At 36.1% G+C, this 22697-nt stretch overlaps 2 protein-coding genes across 7 annotated transcripts in view; one reads left to right on the forward strand and one right to left on the reverse strand.

The window, feature by feature from the left end:
• The window catches only part of Gapvd1 (GTPase activating protein and VPS9 domains 1), an 85373-nt gene that overhangs the window by 26357 nt on the left and 36319 nt on the right, over positions 1 to 22697 (reverse strand). For 3 of the 6 annotated variants that reach the window (XM_047524235.1, XM_047524231.1, XM_047524232.1), the window contains exons 4-15: positions 20879 to 20965; positions 19644 to 19778; positions 19298 to 19487; positions 15323 to 15483; positions 12432 to 12561; positions 10983 to 11108; positions 9082 to 9255; positions 7182 to 7322; positions 5778 to 5912; positions 5213 to 5332; positions 1673 to 1750; positions 1182 to 1552 (exon numbers count right to left, since the gene is read on the reverse strand). In XM_047524235.1, coding sequence (XP_047380191.1) covers positions 1182 to 1552; positions 1673 to 1750; positions 5213 to 5332; positions 5778 to 5912; positions 7182 to 7322; positions 9082 to 9255; positions 10983 to 11108; positions 12432 to 12561; positions 15323 to 15483; positions 19298 to 19487; positions 19644 to 19778; positions 20879 to 20965 — 1848 coding nt within the window. The remainder of the gene's footprint in view (positions 1 to 1181; positions 1553 to 1672; positions 1751 to 5212; positions 5333 to 5777; positions 5913 to 7181; positions 7323 to 9081; positions 9256 to 10982; positions 11109 to 12431; positions 12562 to 15322; positions 15484 to 19297; positions 19488 to 19643; positions 19779 to 20878; positions 20966 to 22697) is intronic. The other 3 variants (XM_047524237.1, XM_047524233.1, XM_047524234.1) reach the window with 2 other exon arrangements.
• LOC124964266 (small nuclear ribonucleoprotein G-like) lies at positions 8435 to 8781 on the forward strand. The gene has a single exon (XM_047524238.1). The coding sequence runs from the start codon at positions 8467 to 8469 to the stop codon at positions 8653 to 8655; it is 189 nt and encodes a 62-aa protein (XP_047380194.1). The 5' UTR covers positions 8435 to 8466; the 3' UTR covers positions 8656 to 8781.

Consider the following 22697-nt stretch of genomic DNA (forward strand, 5'->3'; position numbering starts at 1 on the left):
TGGGGAAAAAGGTATACATTGCTGGTGGGGCTGCAAATTAGTGCAGCCACTCTGGAAAGCAGTGTGGAGATTCCTTAGAAAACTTGGAATGGGGGCTGGGGAGATAGCTCAGCTGGTAGAGTGCTTGCCTTGCAAGCACAAGGCCCTGAGTTCAATCCCCAATACCACAAAAAAAAAAAAGAAAACTTGGAATGGACCTACCATTTGACCCAGCTATCCCACTCCTCAGCTTATACCCAAAGGACTTAAAATCAGCATACTACAGAGATACAGCCACATCAATGTTCATAGCTGCTCAATTCACAATAGCCAGACTGTGGAACCAACCTAGATGCCCTTCAATTGATGAACGGATAAAGAAACTGTGGTATATATATATACAATGGAATATTACTCAGCTATAAAGAATAATAAAATTATGGCATTTGCAGGTAAATGGATGAAATTGGAGAATATCATGTCAAGTGAGATAAGCCAATCTCAAAAATCCAAAAGACGAATGATCTCACTGATAAGCAGATGATGACACATAATGGGAGGTGGGAGGGGGGCAAGAATGGAGGAAGGAGGGACTATATAGAGAGAAAAGAGAGGTGGGAGGGCTGGCGGGGAAGGAAAAAAATAACGAAATGAATCAAACATCATTACTCTATGTAAATGTATGAATATGCAAATGATATGCTGTTACTCCATGTACAAACAGAAACAACATGTATCCCATTTGTTTATAATAAAAATAAATTTAAAAAAAAAGTCCATCAATGACTAAAATTATATATAAAAATAATTTAAAGAAAAAAGGAATGGTGATGTGGCTCAGTGATAATGTACCTCTGGGTTCAATCCCTAGTACCAAGAAAAAAAAAAAAAAATCATACCTCATCTAGCCATCTCAGAGGGATACTATGATTTTTAAATGAAATTAGATGTAAAAATTGCCTAGAGAAAAGTGAAGTGTCATAAAAATACAAGATAGTGTTATAAAACCAAAGCTGTACAGGATTCCCATGGGTTGTGGCGATGGGCATACTAGTCTAACAGTTCATCTTCAGTGAGGATTACAGTCCATCCTTAATCTGGGATTTACACATTCATGTTCATTTCAGAAATCTAGAGAAAGTGGCAGGCAGAACTCTGAGCTAACCACAACGAGCAAAGTCTACATGGCTGTGTTCCCATACCTCTCCTCTTGAGGAGTCCTTACTCGGGGATGATGATGATGAGTGAGGAGCAGCCACCAAAGAAGTAGCACCAATGGCTGCAGCCGGAGGGAGTTCTCGGTCTTCATTCCCTGGACGTCGGTTCCAGCTGGGGTCACTCATGGGTCTCCGGACAGAAGACACTATATCAGAGCTCCTGCTGCGAACTAGTCTCTCAGGGTAAGAGTGCCTTTGCTTGAAAGCCTCCATTTCAGCTGGAGTTAACATGTGGGAACCAAAGTTGGGCAACCTGGCCTCATTTCCTCCCACTGCTCCTTCCAGGATCGGGGGATCTGGGGGTGGATGTGATGGCCTGGCATAATGAACCTTTGGCCTCACTACAGCAGAAGCTCCTGCAATACAGAAAAAAAGCTTTGTAGTCAAGATCCAATCAATCCAACAAAGGCATTACCAAAAGAGTCTGGCTTCTTTCTTCTATGACAAGAATCCAGAAGTTCCTTTCATTAGTTTACCTTCGTGTGAAGACAGGGGATCGAACATAGCGAGCAGAGATTCTGCCTGAGAAGGAGGAGAGGTCAGCTGGTGGGCGCCTAGAATGGGAGGGCAAACTGTGAGACCACACTAGAACTCAGAGGGCTTCAACACAGGGATGAGGGGACTAGTCTCTTCGTCAGTTTTCCTTTTTTGATCAATTAAAACTTGAGGGTCATACCAGAAAAAAATGAAATACCAAATTCTGATTTCTTCAAATTCATTTCACATTTTCATCTTTACACATAGATATTCATTACTTTTAAGATGTCTAGACAGCAAAGGTCCAGAAGACCTAAACCACATTTTCCAGAAAGTCACAGCCTCCCTGAGACTCACCTTTCTCCCTATAAAAATGGGTAAATAATATCTATAGAAGAGATATAAAGAAAGAATGGTAAAACTTGAAATTCTAATATTGCTCTCAGCAAATTACTTAATTTTATTAATTCATTTCAACATACCCATTAAATGGTAATATCAATTACCTTTCAAAATGAAAAATGACTATTTCCCAAAGTAATGAGAAGATTGGCACATTTTTGAAAATTTCTTTACTGTATGGTTTAATAGAACCCAGTGGATTCTCATATCTGCTTCTGTTATCTTTCTTTTTGGTGCAGCACTGGGGATTGAACTCAGGAGCAGTCTACATCTAGGGCTAGATCTCCAGCCCCCAACCCTTTTATGATACAGGGTCTCACCAAGTTGCCTAGGCTGATCTTGAACTTGCAATTCTCCTACCTCATCCTCCCAAGTTGTTGGGATTAAAGGCACACAGCACACATTTTCCTCTGCTTTCAATGTGTTTGGGTATGTTAATTTGGTTGTAGTATCTAAGAAAAAGCTGACCTTACATAGATATGTAGTTGGAAAAGGGATGATATTTTCTTCTTTTTTTTTTTCGCTTGTGACTTTTTTTTTTTTTTTTTTTGCTTATGAAATATACTGGTCATGTAGCTTTATTGCTTAACAGTCTGCCTTCTTTCTGTTCATTGCTTTAATTTTTTTTATTTTTACATATTGCATTTTGATTCACTGTACACAAAAGGGGTACAACTTTCATTTCTACGGCTGTGGATATTTTCTTTTTAATACAGTTCAGGGGGATTAAACTTAGGGCCTTCCTTGCACATGTGAGGCAAATGCTCAACCTCTGAACTATGACCCTCAGCCTGAGATGATATATTAAATTGTGGATATTCTTTGATTCTCTACCAAATCTTGACAAGGAGTAGTTTTTTAAAGACTAGCTACAAAGTGGAAACTAAAACCAAATCAATGAACTCTTTGTTCTCTATTACGTTGAGGTTAATTGGTTTATCTTACACTTTGAATGGATCTTATAAACATGCATAATCTTACAACCTCATGGGTTGATCATTTAGAAAATACTGTTTCAATAAGTCATATAGATCTTACAAATGCTGACATATTTCACCACATAATATAAAAAGATATATTCTTGGTATCATCACCAATCTGATTTAAATTCTGAGAAGAATTTAAATAACAGAATGCTGTCAAACTCACAGAAGTGGATACAAGTTTCCAAAATTCTAATTTTTATCTGTTTGAATTTCACAAACTCTATTAATCATTTTCCTTGAAGTAACAGGTTCATTTTGTTAATTTTCCAATAAAATATTTGCTGAATACCTAAGTATATATTCAAAGAACCATAGTTTATCAGTTACTCAAGTAAAAATGGTTTTTAAAGAGAAATGAAATAAAACAACTGGCTGGTTAAGTTAACATCTCAATCATACAAGTGCTCTTCCTTAAGACATCATATTTCAAAATGCAGCAGACATGTATTATGGGTACATTTATTTCTTCACACAAAATATTAAAAAGATGTGTATTCAAGAGTTGAGATGTAATGAAATAATTTTTACTGCCAGGTTAGGTGGTGTACACCTGTAATCCCAGCGATTCAGAAGGCTGAGGCAGGAGGAGCACAAATTTGAGGCAAGCCTCAGCAACTTAGCAAGACACTGCCTCAAAATAAAATAAAAAGAGGTAGGGACGTAGCTAAGTTACACAGCATTTGTCTAGCACATTGTGAGGCCCTGGGTTCAATCCCCAGTGCCACAGGGTAAAAAAAAGGAAAGAGGGAGGAGGGAGGAAAAGGAGGGAGAGAAAGGGAGGAAAAGGAGGGAGAGAAAGGGAGGGAAGGAGGGAAAAAAAGAAAGAAAAAGAGAGGGGGGGACAAGCAAAAAAAAAAGTATATATAATTTTTACTGCTTCATCAAAGACATCCATAAGCAAAACTTTATTTTTAACTGTGAGTAAAGAATTCACGATGCCCTTGGTTTGGTGACCTTGCATCTTGCTAAGGTCCCAGCAAATTTTATTCACCTTTGCTTGTGTCCCACTAATGCAAATGGCTACACCATGAAAAAGGACAACAAACTTTATTACTCTGAAAATAGTTTGACCTCATATTCCCCTATTCCCAAAAGAGTCTTAAAGACCCTCAGTTGTCTACTTTGAGACTGCTGCTTTATAACTATGGTTCTCACCTGGTGGCTGTTTTGTTTTGTTTTTTTAATTTATTTTTATTGTAAACAAATGGGATACATCTTGTTTCTCTGTTTGTACATGAAGTAGAGGCATCCTGGTGGCTATTTTGTCCCCCAAGGGATCATTTAGCAATACCTAAAGGTAATTTTGGTGGTCACAACTCTGAAGGGTGGCAGGTAGAGGTAAGGGATGCTGCTAATCATTCTATGAAATGTAGGACAGGCAGCCACAACAAAGAATTATCTGGCCCAAAATGTCAATAGTGTTGAGGTTTAAAAAGACCTGGGTTAAAAGTACAGTGATAGAGTGCTTGCCTGGAATGCACAAGGACCTGAGTTCAATCCCCCGCACCAAAAAAACAAAAAAACAAAAAACAAAAACCAACACCAATTTAGAACAAGTATAAAGAAAGAAAAGGTACTTCAAAACCCACTAACCCACATATGAAATGACGGCTAGCATTCTGGTATTTTTTTCCAGTTCTTTTTCTATGCATATGGGTTTTTTCCCCCCATCCCTGGGTGGGTCCAAATATGCATAGAGTGCTTAATGCTTTATTACCTTGAATATAAAATCCTATAAAATAAGTTTTCCATGTAATATTATATTCAAGGCATTTCTCTAAGTTATTTCATATTCTTTGAGTATCTTAAAAACATCTACATAAATTTTAATAAGTCGTTACTTCAAAATTCACTTAGCCATTCTGTTTTTCAATTCTTGATTACCATTTTCTGCCAATATAAATGTTATAAAGGCCATCTCTGTGATAAGAATTCTCCACACATGGAATTATTTCCTTATGACATATTTCTAGAAGTAGAACTAACCAGATAAAATTCAGAATGTGAACATTAAAGTCTTAAATACATATTGACAAATTGTGCCCCAAAGTTCTATACCAATTGATATTATGACAAGCAATATGGAAGAATGCCAGTTTTGACCACAGATGGGATCATTTTTAAAAAGTCTTTCTCATTTCCCCTTCTTACCATGAGTTATTTCATCCATGTCTGGACTAGTGACAGAATCTTTACCCCCAAAATCAGAGCTGCACTCAGATCTTAGGTCTTCAATCTTATTAGGAATATCCTCAGAGGTTGCACTTATGCCTTTAAGAAAAAATAGTAAAAAATAAATAGCAAGAAGAATAAAATGACCACACAAAAAATATATGAAGTTTGGAGAAATTTTAAACATTCTCAAATTGTGTATGTCCCAGGTGAATATATGGAAGTTGTTCAGAATTTATCCTTTATTGTACCATTGCTCAAATATACTTCTCTTGCTTTATACAGTACAATCAGAATTATCCTGTGATATCTAAATACTGTACCAAGAATAGAAAAAGCTGTGCAGGGACCATTTGCCAATTAATTCAACAGGCTCTAAAAGCCACCCATTAAGTTTTCAAAGATTAAAGGTGCCATAGAAATAATTTTATTTCCTGGAAACTACTCAGTTCTCAAATAAAACATATCTCTTTTACATCAACCTTATAAAGGGGGAGGAGGTAACACCTTCTAATCCCTAGTCCTTAAAACAAGACAGACATACCCGACACGACACTGAGGCCTGGTGTGCTGGGGCGGGAACTGACCTCCCTGACATCCGTATCATCAGATGTGCTGCCCAGTCCAGAACAGCTCTCCAGCTCTTGTAGGCGCTCCTCCTGCTTTAGGTCCGGGGCCTCTAAGCAAAAAACAGGAGTCACATCAGTGATTCTGTCAACATGCCACAATTTCAGCTTTTCTGATGTAGATAAACAAAGCTCACCAGGTATGAATGTAATCAGTATAAACAGCTTTTTAAGTCTAGGCAAGTTAACAAAGCTAGTTAGAGTAAGTGTTAAAGAAGTCATGGTTATGATTTCATTCCAATGTAAGTCAGTTTGTTGTGTACAGAGGAAAACTGTTTCGAGAGCACTGTTATAAAGTATGCTGTTGGTTAACAGGTAAATTGGACTAAAGTGTACAGAACAGCTTAGCAATCAATCAACCACCTCCTAAAAATGAACTTGTACTTAGATGGATACCTGATAGATGATGAGCTAATCCTACTGTCCTGCACTTGTCTCCTGACAAGGTTAGCATGTTTGAATGCTTTAGTATAGCAATATAAAACATATCAGGATTACTTAATCATTCTTAAACCAAACAAGTCAGATAGAATGTAATGCAGATACATAGTTACTTATATTTGCATTCTCCTAGTTGACATTTAGTTGAAGGCAAAGATTTGTCTTCATAATCAGAAAAAAGTAGGACTGTAATATACACATAAGAAAAAAGAAAGTACAAAACACTTGATATATATTTATAAAAAAAGCTACACAGGAGAACAAATTCTTAGGACTACAGAGCCTCAATTTTAAAGTGTTTCAAACATACATTTAAACATCTTTTAAAGAGTCAAGTTCTCCCCTAAGATAAACCTAGGCATGCTCACAGGAAGTCAACCACTCAGGACCTAAGCTGTGTTGCTACTCTTATTCTGAGATGAGTTGGTGGGAGACACTAAACTCAGTGACCCATGTAGAATCCCGATGAGTTACAAACAATTGTTTCCAAAATAACTGAACACAGTCAGAAAGCACCTGTCATCTTAGTCTATGTACCCAACAATGCATTTTTTCTTACATAAATGCTCTAATTTTCCATTTGAAATTCTTACTAATGTGATTGTCTTCCACTTGTCAAATGTATATTTGTTTTTTGGATTTTTTATAAAGTTTTTTAAACATATTTTTTAGATGTGGATAGACCTTTATTTTTATTCATTTATTTATATGTGGTGCTGAGATTCGAAACCAGAGCCTCATACATGCTAGGCAAGCGCTCTATCACTGAGCCACAACTCCAGCCCCAAGGGCATATTTGACATATCTAACATAGAAATTAGGAAGCCTTACATTTAAAACTTCTGTGCAAATGAAAAAGCAAACAATGACAGCATACTAACCTGAGTCACTTGGTAGTACCTCTACACTCCAAGCTTCACTTGTCGTCTCTGAGATGGTAGAACCAGTGCAGGGGTCCAGAAGTACTGAGCCTGAACCTGGGAGGCATAGCAAACTGCCCAACATGTTCTCTGCGGCTGCACCTGTGTGACCAGTGGGAGCAAAGCATTAACAGAGATCTGACAAAGAGATAGTGATGCTGGGGAAAGGCCAAACACGAAGCCAGCATACTTTCTTCTCTACCCACAAGAAAGAAGCCAAAATAAGAGTGATCTCAGTTAGGCATACCACTAACAACACAAAGTTCCTACTCTGTTCACAATGGCAGAACCTCCTTTTTATCAGGTTCTTCCTGCTCAGCCTTGACCCTCCACAGAGAAAACAAATCTTTGTATTTTCAGCAAATTTTATATGTGTCCTAAAGTGCTTTCTAAAATGTATAGTCCTACAGGGATTACAAACAGAGAGATTTAACCATAGAAAGTTACACTGGCCCAATATGTTTTCTTCTGGCACATTAGTCACATATTCAGAGCAATAAAATATATTTGCAGGAAAACACACAGCTCCTTTATACTACTCACTCAAATGCAAATACAGCTTATTGCTCAAATACAGCTTACTGCCAAGAACAATACTACTTTGGCATCTGGAACAAAGTAGTGCAAAAACCAATTAAGAAATCTATTTACACTACTTAAGAATATAAAAGGGATTAAATATTATTGTATGCTTGTATTAAAAATACTCAAGATAAGAATGCTCCATACATTTGATTAGACCTAATAAAATAGTAATTCTACTTCACTATATGAAAATATTTTGAAAGCCAAGAGCAGTGGTGTGTATCTATTATCTCAGTTACTTGGGAGACTGAGGCAAGAGGACCACAAGCTCAAGGTCAGCCTGGGCATCTTAGCAAGACTCTGTCTCAAAATAAAAATCAAAAGGGCCAGGATGGAGTTCATGGTAGAACCCTTGCCTACCATACATCAGGCATTGGGTTCAGTTCCCAATACTGAGGGAAAAAAGAAAGAAAAGAAAAAGTGACGAGTAAAAAGTTATCTTTTAAAGATAAATCAAAGGGCCGGGGTTGGGGTTCAGTGGTAGAGTGCTTGCCTAGCATGTATGGGATACTGGATTGATCCTTAGCACCACATTAAAAAAATAAACAAACAAAATAAAGGCATGCTGTACATCTACAACTACAAAAAAAAATTTTTTTAAAGAGAAATCAGGGCCGCCAATTCCGTTTCAAAGCATCTCTGAGCCTGTGGAGTAGACAGCATGAGCAAAGCTCACCCTCCCGAGCTGAAAAAATTTATGGACAAGAAGTTATCATTGAAATTAAATGGTGGCAGACATGTCCAAGGAATATTGGGGGGATTTGACCCCTTTATGAATCTTGTGATAGACGAATGTATGGAGATGGCAACTAGTAGGCAACAGAACAATATTGGAATGGTGGTAATATGAGGAAATAGTATCATCATGTTAGAAGCCTTGGAACGAGTATAAATAATGACTATTCAGCACAGAAATCCATGTCCCATTTCCAGAGGGCCTGTTTAACTATGACATAAAAATCGGGTCATGTACATTTTCATATTAAACTTTTTGTTAAATAAACTTTTTAATAACAAAAAAAAAAAGATAAATCAGAAAAGAATTGCAAATAATAATGGGCCAGGAGATTAAATGCAGAAAGGAAAAATGCTACCTAGATTTAGATAAAGAAAAAAGCAGCCAAATGTCTTATTCCATATGTTTAACCACAGTTTCCCAGTTAGTGCTAACATATACACCCTATCTGTGTGAGAAGCACAAACACTCCAATCCATCAAGGGTGGGTGGATTGAACAACTCAAGAGCAGTCTTCTAGAGACACCAAATAGCAGTTACCTGCAATTTCTTGCAAGCGATCTTCATCAATGTTAGGGTCAAAGTCACTTCCCAAGACATCTGTACTCCAGGTCTCACTCACTGTTTCTGATATGTCCCTGTCATCTGTTAGTCCCATCATGTCACGAATCTCAAACTTCCTTAGCTTATCATCGAGATTATCTTGTGTTGTAGCTATCAAAAACAAAATTCAGCAATTTGACAATGGAAGCACAGCTAGGACTTTTAAATTGATATTTTAATCAACATTAAAGAACGTATCTTTGAACTTCAGGTTACATATTTGATCATCACTAGGCATGTAGGACCATACCATTCTACATCTAGTGGGTCAGTCTGACTGACCAACTGACCCCCAGCTAAGATTAACAGAGCTCCCCACCACCATCACTACTGGAGACTATAGATATCTAAGTGAGTCTAGTGCAAATGAGAAGAACCAACCAGATGACCCAAATCTGAGAGCAAAAATGTTTTGGTGTGGTTTACTGTATAGGATTCATGTAGTAATAATTAGTTGATAAACCCACACTAAAAATGTTTTTCACTTGACTTGAATAACTGCTATTTGCTTTCTAGAGTTTTCAATTCTATCTGGATCAATTTCCATCAATTCATGTTTTTTTCTTTGTTTCCATTTTTGGTGCTAGGGAATGGGACTGAACCCAGGGCCTATGTCAACTTACTTCTTAACTTAGTATTACACAAAATGTAAACTGCCAACTACCTTTCAGGATCATCCAGTAAGCTTATTAAAGAAATGATATTTATTCAGCTTCTGTCATAAGCTAATATTATTTCAAGTTTTTCTGTTATTTGCAGAGAATTTAATCCTAATTGATATATTGATAAACTGGTCCTGTAAAATACAGCAATACTTCTACTCAAGTCACACACAATCTAATGCCAACATTCTTTTCTAAAAATGGACTGAACCAGGATTTCTAGAAAAAAAACTTGGGAAACAGAATTTTTAAAATGCTCCCCAGATAATTCTCATGTACACTAAAGTCTAAGAATCACTGTCTCAAACCTCATTAGGGGTATGTGCCCCAAACCAGAAATCATAAAATGAAAAAATAAAAAAAAAAATGTTTCAAATTAATCTTCCCTAAAGCACATCCTCAACCCCTCATCTTCATTGAAAAAAATCTTTCAGTGCTTCTAGGTTGCAATTCAGGTGTTGACTTCCTCCTCTCCAGATTCCTCAACAGGGATCTGCCTACTTTCGAACATTTACCTCACCCGTTGTTGACACCTGAGTATGCTCCATGGTTTCACTTCTTTTAACTGCATACTGGTCCTCTGTCCTACTTCTGCCCACTGAGTGCCACTGGCCTTCAGGCTAGTGTGTTTTTCCAATATGCTTTTATCGATACTTCAACCACCAAAACAGTCCTCTCATACCTTCAATCATTTGTGTACCATTCTTGCATTATTCTAGTTCCTTGAGCCCTGAGTATTTATTGCTGTATTCTTTAAATATGACAGAATTGAGATAATATAACAGAATTAAAATTAATTCATTAAGCTGGGGTTGTGGCTCAGTGGTAGAGTGCTTGCCTAGTAGGTGTGAGGCACTGGGTTCAATCCTCAGCACTGGATATAAATAAATAAAATAAAGGTCAACAACAAATTTTCATCAACAAATGAAAAACAAAAATTTTTTAAAAAAAGTAATTCATACTGTTGTTTGTAATTTAAACCTAAACAATTCACTTAATGACTTAAATATATTTTTAAGAAATAAAGGAACATGAATAAATACAAGTTTAATGGTCATTATATAATCAAATATACTCTCTTACTGAATACAGTCAACTTCCATGCAAACATATTGTTCACCTTGCAATCAGGTGAATTCTTTTCTACTTGTACAACTGTGTTCAACTTCACCTTACCTTGTTCATGTTCTAATAGTTGTAGAGCTTCAACTCCATTACTCCCAGAAGGTCCTGCTCCAAGTTCTGATACAGACTCTCCTTCCAGGTCTAGAGAGGACACTGAGTTGGAACGATTTGAAGGACCTAGAGAAATGTTTACCCTATGAGCAATCTTTTTAAAATATTCATGAGTCACCATGCAATTTTTCATGCCTTGAATAAGAGATTAAATACTAAAGTGTTTTTAATGCTATAATAAAAATACGCATGCCCTTTGAGATAGCAATTCTGCATCTAGGAATTTATCCTAAGGAAATAATTAAAAATTAAGCAGAGTATGGTTCAAGCCTCTAATCACCATGACTTGGGTGACTAAGTCAAAAGTATCACTAGTTCAAGGTCAGCCTTAGCAACTTAGCAAGATCCTCAGCAACTTAGCGAGACCCGGTCTCAAAATAAAAATAAAAAGGGCTGGGGAAATAGTTTAGTGGTAAAGTACCCCTGGGTTCAATCCCCAATCCCTCTCCCACCAAAAAAAAAAAAAGAAAAAGAAAAAGAAAAAAATTAATCTAAGATGGCTTGTTGCAGAATTTATAATGTCTAAAAAGCAGAAGCAATTCACCCATTTACTCAGAAGAATGCTGAAATAAACTATCATATGCCCATTTGGAGTTAAAGAAAAAAGTCAGTTGAATTCAATGTTATTCAATAATGTAAAATTACAAAAGAAAATGTTAATGCTATATTATTGAACAATAAAGGTTATGAAACATCACAATTTTGCTACAAATAAGTCAGTGTTAACTGATATTAACAGAACAGTAAGATTATAGATGATTTTATCTCTTTCCTGAAGTGAATGTTACTTATATAACTTTTTAAAAAGTTAGAAAAAAGAAGTAATTACAATTATATTTACTCTTAAATGTTAGTAAACTTGGACTTTTTTTCATTAAAAAAGAAAATTTGTCCTAATATGTGGAATGACATGTTCTCACTTAACAATCTTGGCTTGCAATTTTCTTTTTTAATTCCTACTTTCATTGTTTCCTACTTCATGAAGGTGTGTGTGAACAGAGGAATGCAGAACATTAAAAGTATATACAACATCCTGAAATACTAGTAAGTTCATTTCTCCCCATGTGTACATGCATTACATCCTTCTAAAGGAGCGCTATAAGCTTTGGTATATATTCATACTGAGAAATAAAACTTGCTATTATTCTATTTAAATATGAATGAAGACTTATATCTTCATTTTATATAACCAACAGCCTCTTGCAATCTTAATTTTATTCAGGATACAATCTTTACAGCCAACTGTTCAAGCTCATTAGAGGAAAATTTCATTACTCTCCTCAGTGAGAGGCACAGATGGTATAATTATAATTTATAAGGCTCCTTTAAAGAACACAAAACAAAGTATTACTTGAATCACACAACTCCTTGAATGAAGTAACCCTTCACCTTCAGATATGCCTTCCAGATTATCACTGCAGAGGGAAAAGCGCAAGGTTTTATCAGGTTTACCGTGGAGTTTGTTTTCATCAACAGGGACATCTCCTTGTCCTCCATCCGAAAGCTGCATGTTTAGGACCTGAAAAACAAAACATCAAATTTGGTTTATCACAAATGAAAGACTGCAAATAAAATAAACCACAGAAAATTCTTATTTCAGTTTTTCTTCATCTTCTTTTCTTCTTAATCGTAAAACATCATTTTTAACTAAGACTCATTATAGGGTGCAGTGTCGCACGCCTATAATCCCAGCAGCTCAGGAGGCTGAGACAGGAGGATCACGAGTCAAAGCCAGCCTCAGCAAAAGTGAGTTGCGCCAAGCAACTCAGTGAGACCCTGTCTCTAAATAAAATATAAAACAGAGCTGGGCTCAGTGGTCGAGGGCCCCTGAGTTCAATCCCCAGTACTCCTCACCAAAAAAAATTCATTTATAATGTTTGTCAAGCTTTTAAATACCCATGGAACAAAAGTCTTGAAACAATGGAAGCTATGCCTTCCATTACTCCACCAGTGTCATAGGCTGAACAATTAGGCACAGAATGAACAGTGGTTAGGACTACAGATTGGAAGGCTTCAGTGTCTTTCTTTGTGTCATGTCATGTGTGACCACAGAAGTCTGTTCTGTTAGCTTAGTGGTCAGCAAGTGATTTGGCAGATATAACACCTGGAATCCAAAACAAAACAACAGAAAACCTTTCCAAGTCACTGCAGACTGGCTCTGATTGGGCACTTCTTCTACCTTAACCAGGCAGCCTGAAACTGCATCTTACCCTTCACCATATGCTGGTAGTCTTCTACAGTCTTTCACAAGTGTATTGACAGGCTTCTGTAGTCTCTAGAACATGAGAGTTTTTTAATGCCCTATGTCCCACAGTATGTCTTTCCCCAGTCTTTTCCTTCTGCTTTTTCATTTGTCTGCTGCTTCTGAAGCTTTTTTTTCTTTTTTGGTGGTAGTGGTGTTAGGGATGGAACCTAGGGCCTCATGCATGCTAAGTATATGCTTTACTACTAAGCTATATCCTCAGCCCCTCCATGCTTCTGACAAATGCCAACTCAAAGTGCTGCAGTACTGGGGAACATCAGAGGCAGGAGAAACAAAGACAAGCCCTTGAGCTAATCCTTCAAGGATCTACCAGACAGATAAAACTCAAAACCGTGATTCTTTGAAAATAAGGTTCATACTGCTCATTACATATGAGTGTTCTACCACTGAGCTACACTTCCAGCTCTTTCTTAATTTTTAATTTTGAGACAGGGTCTCACTATGTTTTTGAAGCTGTTTCTGGTTCAATTTCCCAAGTAGCTGGGATTACAGGTGTATAAACTACACCTGACTTACATAGCAAAAAAATTCTTGAAATATACTTTTTTAAAAATTTTTACAGACTGCATTTTGATTCATTGTACAACTTTTCATTTCTATGGTTGTACACAATGTAGAGTCACACCATTCATGTAGTCATACATATACATTAGGTAATACTGTCTCATTCTACTTTATCTTTCCTTCCCCCACCCCCTCTGCCCCATTTTCCTCTACACCATCCAAAGTTCCTTCATTCTTCTCTTCCCCCCTGCTACCCCTGCTTCGTTATGTATCATCATCCACTTATCAGAGAAAACATTAGGCCTTTGGTTTTTTTGGGTTTGGCCTATTTCACTTAGCATGATATTTTCCAACTTCATCCATTTACCAGCAAATGCCATAATTTTATTCTTGAAGTATACTTTCTATTCTTTGGCTGATCAGGAAAAAAATGGAAGAGATAACTGAAAAGAAAACCAAGAAAGCTGGACATGATGGAGCACGCCTATAATCCTAGGTACTTGGGAGGTTGAGGCAGGATTGCAAGTTCAAGGCTAGCGTCAGCAATCTTGTCTCAGAACAAAAAATTAAAAGGGTTGGGGGTGTAGCTCACTGGTACAGTGCCCCTGGATTCAATCCCCAGTACTACCAAAAAAAAAAAATTTTTAGCTCTGTAAAACAGGAATACCACTAATATAACATCAGAAAAAAATGAATAAGTAAACACAAAACATTTCCTGCAAATCACTAGAAAAGTCTCTTCAATCTCCACAGCACAATTTCTTGGCTTCCTGGCTCTTTTACTACTATGAAAATGCCTTTTGCGGGAGGCCTGTCCAGTAACTTTGGTGCCGTAGATGTATTAATGTGAAGGGCCTCCTCTGCAACTGATCTCAGCAAGCTTAGTCTTTGATGGTGAGGCATCAACAGACCCATTAAAGATAATGAAGAATATGCATTAAATATATTACTGGGTTCTAAATGTTTTCAGTTTTTCCAGAATTGATATGGTGAAATCCTACCCTCCAAGATGATGTATTAGAAAGTGGAGTCTTTGGGTGGGCAACTGGATCATGAGGGTACAGCCTAGAGCCCTCATGCATGGGATTCACCCTATGAAACAGGCCCAAGGGAGTTCATTTGCCCTTTCCACCATGCAAGGACACAGTGCAGAGGTACCATCTAAGAACCAGGAATTGGACTCTCACAAAACACCAAATCTAGCTTAATTTCGAAATTTCCAGCCTCCGAAACTGTGAGAAATAAATTTGTTATTGATAAACCACCCAAACTCTAGTGTTTTATCCAGCAGCCTAAACAGACTAAGACATAAATATTGATTTGTAAAAGCAAGTGACCATTAATTTAAAGAAAATAATTAAGGGCTGGGGAGATAGCTCAGTCGGTAGAGTGCTTGCCTTGCAAGCACAATGCCCTGGGTTCAATCCTCAGCACCGCAAAAAAAAAAAAAAAAAAAAAATTAAATTTCTTAATACTGATGGTTGTTAAGTTAACTGGAGCAACACATTCATACCTCATTTTCTGACATCATCCCTGGAGTAAGTTGGGGACCTGTCCCTAAGGAAATGACCAATACTTCTTCTGGTTGGACCTCCTGGATGGTTTCTTGAGATGATCCTTCATGGTCCATATGTAGGTCCATTAGCATATTAGTGCGGCTTCTGCTCCGAGTTGCTAACAAATCAAATCAAACCAAACCAAATAATTTAGATAAAAAATCAAAATGAAGAAAATAGCACAATGAATAAAAAAATGTACTAGGGTCAAACATTTGCACATGCACATAAAAAACAATAGATGAAAACATGAATAAGAAGAAGCAAAACAAAACCAAAAATTAGATCCTCCCAGTTACTACACTGATGACTATAATACAAATTCTCCTTCAGAATTGATAAACAAAAACAATGATCCAAGTCCACTGGACAGGGAGAGTCACATAATCACATTTGCAGTACAGTAAATACATCCCTATTGATTTAAGACTTTGGGATAACAAGAAAAGCACTACCTTATTTCTTACTTTGTAGAAAGCCTTCACTACTTTTCCTATAAAGTGATTTATCTGCCACAGGCCTCCTATGCTATTAACTTAACTTATAAGTGTTAGAAACTTTCATGTGGAGCTACATGTGGTAGCACACATCTGTAATTGCAGCAACTCCAGACCCTGGAGCAGGAGAATCACAAGTTCAAGACCACCCTCAGCAACCTTAGTGAGACTCTGTCTCAAAACAAAAAATAAAAAGAAAGGGAGATGTAGCTCCATGGTAAAGTGTCCCTGGCTTCAATACCCACTACAGAAAAAGAAAGAAAAATTTTCATGTAGAAATATGATAAGCATATAAAGTAATATACTTTAGACAGCTACACACAGAACCAGAATCAGTTTTTGAAAGCACATTTTTTTTCCTGAAATGTATTAACCTCTTTCCAGAGATGCAAGAGAAGTTCTCCTTATGTTTGACTATGAGGTTCTTTCTACTTTATGGAAACATTTTAAATAAATAAAGGATTCAATTATTTTTGCTGTTTTCCCCTGGACTTTAATTAAACAAACAATACTTTAAAAAAAAAAAAAAAAAAAAAAGAGGAGAAAAGAAAAAAAAAAAAAACACCCTATATATCTTTTAAGAACTTTTTTGGGCGTTGGTACTGGGATTGAACCCAGGCTTTACACATGCTAGGCAAGCACTCTACCACTAAGGTACTTCCAGAGAATATCTTTTAAGAACTTTTGGACACTGAAACATTTAGATTGCTTATGACAACTTCTCTTAAGAGTTTTGGTGTTTTGTGATAAGTTTCCATTTTTTCCTCAAAGCAATAAAATTCAATACAACTAGAATACTAAATAGAAATTCTAAGCTGGGCACAGAGGTAATCGCAGCAGCTCTGGAGGCTGAGGCAAGAGGATCGTGAGTTCAAAGTTAGCCTCAGCAAAAGTGAGGCGCTAAGCAACTCAATGAGATCCTGCCTCTAAATAAAATACAACAAAGGGCTGGGGATGTGGCTCAGTCAAGTGTCCCTGACTTCAATCCAAGTACCCAAAAACAAAAATAAAAAAAAAGAAAGGAATTCTCTTTCATTGCAAAATAATCAAAACAGAGATAAATCAAAAACACTCTGTAGGAACAAGAGTCTTTCAACTTTACTCTGAGTAAAATCTGACCTCCTTGAAGACAGACAGAGGCAGAAAAGTAAACAACTGTCTTTAATTCAGGATGTTGTAAATTAGTTCATCACTTTTAGTCTGAAACTTCAGGACACATATCAATTTCCAAAAGTCTAAAACAGGCCTATTCACAACTTTATTTGATGACTTTCACTATCTTCTACTGAACTGTGAACTTAAATTTAACTTTATGAGCAAGACTATGAATCTTAAACTTTATAACTTGTAAAAATGCAAGTAATCAAATTTTAAGTAGCAGCCGGCACAGTGGCACACTAGCGGCTCTGGAGTCTGAGGCAGTAGAATCATGAGTTCAAAGTCAGTCTCAGCAACAGGGAGGTGCTAAGTAACTCAGGGAGACCTTGTCTCTAAATAAAACACAAAATAGGGTTCGGGATGTGGCTCAGTGGTTGAGTGCCCCTGAGTTCAGTTCCCAGTATTCCAAAAATAATAATAATAATTTCAAGTAGCAACTTAATAGAAAGCAAAAGCAACATGCACGTGGAGCATACTTGTAAACACTATTTCTTAAATAAAAGTTATATAAGAGAAAGAACAGCCTGTTACCCACCAAATGGGGTTACTAGTGTAATATGAGCAGTAAGATTGGTGGCTGAGGAATCCCAGGCAGTGATGGCTGCTAACTGTTGTCCTGGGTTGCGAAAGCATTAAATAGAAAGAAAATCAGCCCTTTGAACAATGAATACATTTTTTTAAAGTATGTAATAAATGCAATGACCAGGTTACATGGTTCTACAAAATAATACTGGGCAAATATTTGAAATTTCCTTTCCTTTAGACACAATTTTAATGACACTATGGGATGACAAGAAATGAAAAAACTAATGCACAGCAATGAACAATGGGGGGGGGGGGACTCTTATTTACCAAAAATCATTTATTTATTCATGTTAACAGAGTAAAAAAAGCCCATAATATTAATGATTACTAAGTGTAAAATGTCAATTTTTTTTCTATCTTAAGTACCGAACTGACATTTTGAGATGCATAAAACCAGACTTGAAGAATATACTATATACCTGACGATATATTCCATATTATATTAAATGTAAGGTAGATTAATTTTAAGAGTTATTCTTAACAAATCAGCTCATGAAATTTTAAAAAATAAAATTCTATTCTTCAAAATGTATAAATTATAATGACAACTCATAATCCTACATGTTGCTGACCTCCTCATATCCTTATAAAACACTCTGCTCCCCTGGCCTGAAACCTTTCCTGCTTGTTTACTCTAACTTTCATTCATCCCTCAAGAGAGTGTCAACTTCAAGACCTTCTCCTATACCACCACTATTTGCACAAATTAGGATCCCCAAGCTTATCTCCATCAGAACAGCTTAGTATTATGAAGGGCACTGGTCTTGTTTTTCCCAAATTCCTATCAGCAGCTAACTTGAGAGTATGGGTGTGTCCTAACACTCTTTTTATCCCCAGGGTCTAACACAGTGCTTCATGTGCAAGATAGAGATTACAGCTGTCCTCATAGGACACCTGCATGGCTAAAATAACACAACATTTATGAAGGTCTTACCTTATGAAGGTACATGCTACATGCTCGATTAATTTTTGTGTATGTGCAGGTAGATGGATAATAAATGCTTGCTAAGTGAATAAAGCTTAATAGACATAATTTTTGAATGAATAAATAAGACATAAAGTGAAACTTTTGCTTTATTTTACAACATTAAGATACTTTAGTTGAACTAATAAGAGACTGATGAGTAATGAAAACAATGGGAAAAAAAAGTGATATCACAATGAATGGTGAATGTTTAGGAGCAGCTAGGAACAACCAGATCACTAAATGCAGAAAAATAAAATTAGATTCTTAAAGGCACTTAAAAAAAAAAAAGAAAGAAAGAAAATAATGGAAAATAGTACCTATTATTTTCTACCTAATTAATGCAAACTCCTAAGAACATTACTTATTATACTATTACATTATTTAGAACTTTATAGAAAGGAAAGTGCTACCTAAGTAAAATAATGATTACTTATAAGAAATGATGTTTTTGAAATTCTTCCAAGAAAAAGCACTAAAGTTTAAACGAAGTATACTCTGCGTGGTATGATTTCAACTGATTATGAAAACTATGCCTAAATAAAGACTGCTGATACACCTTAACTAATCTTGTATAATTTTTAAAAACTGAAATATTATCAGTAAACATGGAAAAAGAGGATTTTTTCAAAGTATTTAAAACTACATTCTAAAACAAAGCCATAATAGGGGCTAATGAAGAAATAGCAAATTTAAGGAAAAGCTCCAATATGAGAAAGTCTCATTACCTATAGGTAGTCGATTCTTTTTATTTGCTGGAGTAGTTGCTGGGGACAGCTGAGGAGTATTGTAAGGAGTCATTTCTAAACTGCTGCTTTTTCCTGGCTTAGCCTGGGGTAGGTTTGCCAATAAATTGTCAAGAGCCATTCTGTCTTCTCTCAGTTGATCTCCAGACATCACACTCTTCATAAAATTTACCTGGCAAAAGTAAAAAAAAAAAACACCGGCTAGTGAAATCAATTTTTCAAACATAAATATAATTTATATTTCTCACACAATGTATTCATCTATGACCCACTGCATGCTTAGCTAAAAGAATTTTGAGAAAATCCTATTAAAGAATAAATCCATTACCAGAGTAATAAGCTGACTGTAGGTTATATAAACTACAGTTCTGCTCAACCCTTCCAGAAGATTAACAGAGGACATAGGAGGGGTCTCCACTGCACGGCCCCCAATCACAACATCAAGGAAGGCAGCAACACAGCTCTGTTAAAACAGGAAAATATTAAAGTGAAAAACTTCCCCTTTAAAATACTGGAACAAATTTTCTGATTAAGAGGGCATAAGCAGGGGCTGGGGAGATAGCTCAGTCGGTAGAGTGCTTGCCTTGCAAGCACAAAGCCCTGGGTTCGATCCCCAGCACCTCCCAAAAAAAAAAAAAAGAGGGCACAAGCGTAGAAAAGTTTAACAATGAAAATTATTTTAAACTCAACACTTAAAAATGAAACTCTTTATGTAGCAATAAAGAACAATCTCAAGATATTTGGGCAAGGTAAATAAGTATGACAGGGAACACTGTCTACATGTGCCATTTCTGAAAAGGGAGGGAGATAGGTGGTGAGTAGGAGAGTTTATGTAGGAATTTGCATATATACCTAGACCTCTAGATACACAAAAAAGACCAAGAACTTGAAGAACATTTTGAAAAAGAAAAGAAGGCTCTAGATGAGAGGTGGAAGGGAAATTCCACCGAATAACCTTTGAATTGTAAATCAGATTAAACGAATAGCCTACTCAAGGGCTAGGGTTGTGGCTCACTGGTACTCACGTGCGAGGCTCTGGGTTCAAGCCTCAGAACGACACAAAAATAAAATAAAGGTATTGTGTCCATCTACAACTATATATATGGATAGATAGGTAGATATAAAATAGCCTACTCAAAATCTGACTGGTAAAATATTTATTTAACTAAACTAACTGAAAAATGCCATACATGTTAATTTATGAAATACACTAAAAATTATAAAATTTTTGCTGATTGATATATCCATAGGTTGGTTTTGTGACAATTTTTTTTAAAGTAAAATTTAAAATACAATAATCTTAATAGTTCTTTCATTCTCATTAAAATGACATCTCTTCAATAAATCTGTAAGGGAGAGTAGTAATCTTTAATGAAATCTTCCTAAATTTAAAATGCTGCTGATCCAAATACTGTAGCTAATTAAAAAGCTAATTAATCACTGTATTCATTAGTTTATAATCCCCTAAGGAGCAAGATTTAACAAAGAGAAAAGTTAGGATCAATGATACTTTGCCAGAATTTTCTATAAATAGTTTTTCACATGGCACGATACTCTTCTTACTTTGTCAAATTTTCCAAGGCTGCTTTTTGTCCGGGGATCTCCCTCTTCAGAACCAGTCATTGCTAACTGCTGCAGAAGGCGGCCAACCTGCAACCCAAAGCAGTGGTGGGCAGACACACACTACAGATAATCACAAATTCTACTCTATGAAAGTACTCCTGTTCTATTCTAAATTTGTTTCATAATAACATTCACACCCTCCTGATCAGGCATACAAAATAGTGTCTCCAATAAAATGTGTATCTTCTCTATGTCAACTTTTACTATTTTCAGATTGTTATAGAGATGAGTAGAAAATTTTGCTGTAACTTCTCTTTAACACATGATATTAACATGAAAGGAAATTAAAAGTATATTTGTTTCTGATCTTATACTTTTCATATGTTTGAAAAATTTAAAAATTCATTTATAAAGAATGACTCACTAGGGCTGGGGAGATAGCTCAGTTGGTAGAGTACCTTGCAAGCACAAGGCCCTGGGTTCAATCCCCAGCACCACAAAAAAAAAAAAAAAAGAAAGAAAGACTCACTAAACTGCTTCAAGGTAACATGAAGAACTTTTCCCTGTAGGGTCCACAAAGCACTCATGGTATAAGTCTTTGTTTGGTTTTGCTGTACTAGAGATTAAATCCAGGGGCACTCTACCACTGAGCTACATCCTCAGTCTTTTTTATTTTTTATCTTGGGACAGGGTCTTGCTAAGTCGCCGAAGCTGGCCTCAAACTTGCAATTCTCTTGTCTCAGCCTTCCCAGTAGCTGCATTACAGCTACTGGTGCCCAGAAAAAGTAGAATATTCTTTTTCTCGATTTAAATGTAAACAATTCCTGCAGAACATAAGCTGTTAATAAAATAAATACTAATTCATAGAGTAAGTTACTTACTGCCAAAAGTGAATTATTAATCTACTCTCTTTAAGGATTTAAGGACTCTGTGTAGAAAGTTAACACCATTAGTTTTATCTTCTTAGTACCTGCGATAACTCTCTTTTCATGCATTTTGGAAATATGCTATTCAATATGTTCTAAAATGATAAAAATAAAACTACAAATACTATCATAAGGATAAATGTAATATTCACAGATGACAAAAAATTAAAAATTTATTTCAGGGATTTCCATATAGTGAATTGCTAAATCTCCAGGTGATAAAAATGGTCATGAAAAAAGACTTATTACTACCTTAAAAAAAAATTCCATTATGATTACACAAATGGTATGCCTTTACGCCATGTACAAACAGAGAAACAATATGTATCCCATTTGTTTACAATAAAAAAAATTAAAAAAAAAAAAAAAAAAATTCCAGGGGCTGGGGTTGTGGCTCAGTGGTACAGCACTCACCTAGCATGCATGAGGCCCTGGGTTCAATTCTCAGCACCACATATAAATAAATAAAATAAAGGTCCATTGACAATTAGAAATATATATATATTAAAAAAAAAAAGTTCCAATGATAGTCTATTCTGAATAAACTAAATCTCTTGGTCATGGTATTTCTGGGGAATAAAATATGATTAGAAGACATAGGGAGTAGCTCAGTAGTAGAGCATGTGCTTATAGCATAAATGAGGCCTTGGCGTCAACACCCAACACCAAAAGAAGAAAGAAAAAAGATTCTCTGCAGAAACAACATGATTTCAATAGTTCAGATGATTAAAATCCTCTTTTTGAGGGGCTGTGGTTGTGGCTCAGTGGTAGAGCACTTGCTTATTTAGCATGTGTGAGGCACTGGGTTTGATCCTCAGCACCACATAAAGATAAATAAATAAAATTCAACTAAAAAATTTTTTTAAATCCTCTTTTTGAAACTCTTAGATCTA

This window comes from Sciurus carolinensis, chromosome 14, assembly GCF_902686445.1.
Source record: "Sciurus carolinensis chromosome 14, mSciCar1.2, whole genome shotgun sequence".
In the NCBI taxonomy this organism is placed as follows: Eukaryota; Metazoa; Chordata; class Mammalia; order Rodentia; family Sciuridae; genus Sciurus; species Sciurus carolinensis.

What these genes read in the sequence shown, in the direction of transcription:
- LOC124964266 (XM_047524238.1), top strand. Translation starts at nt 8,467, where the DNA reads ATGAGCAAAGCTCACCCTCCCGAGCTGAAAAAATTTATGGACAAGAAG.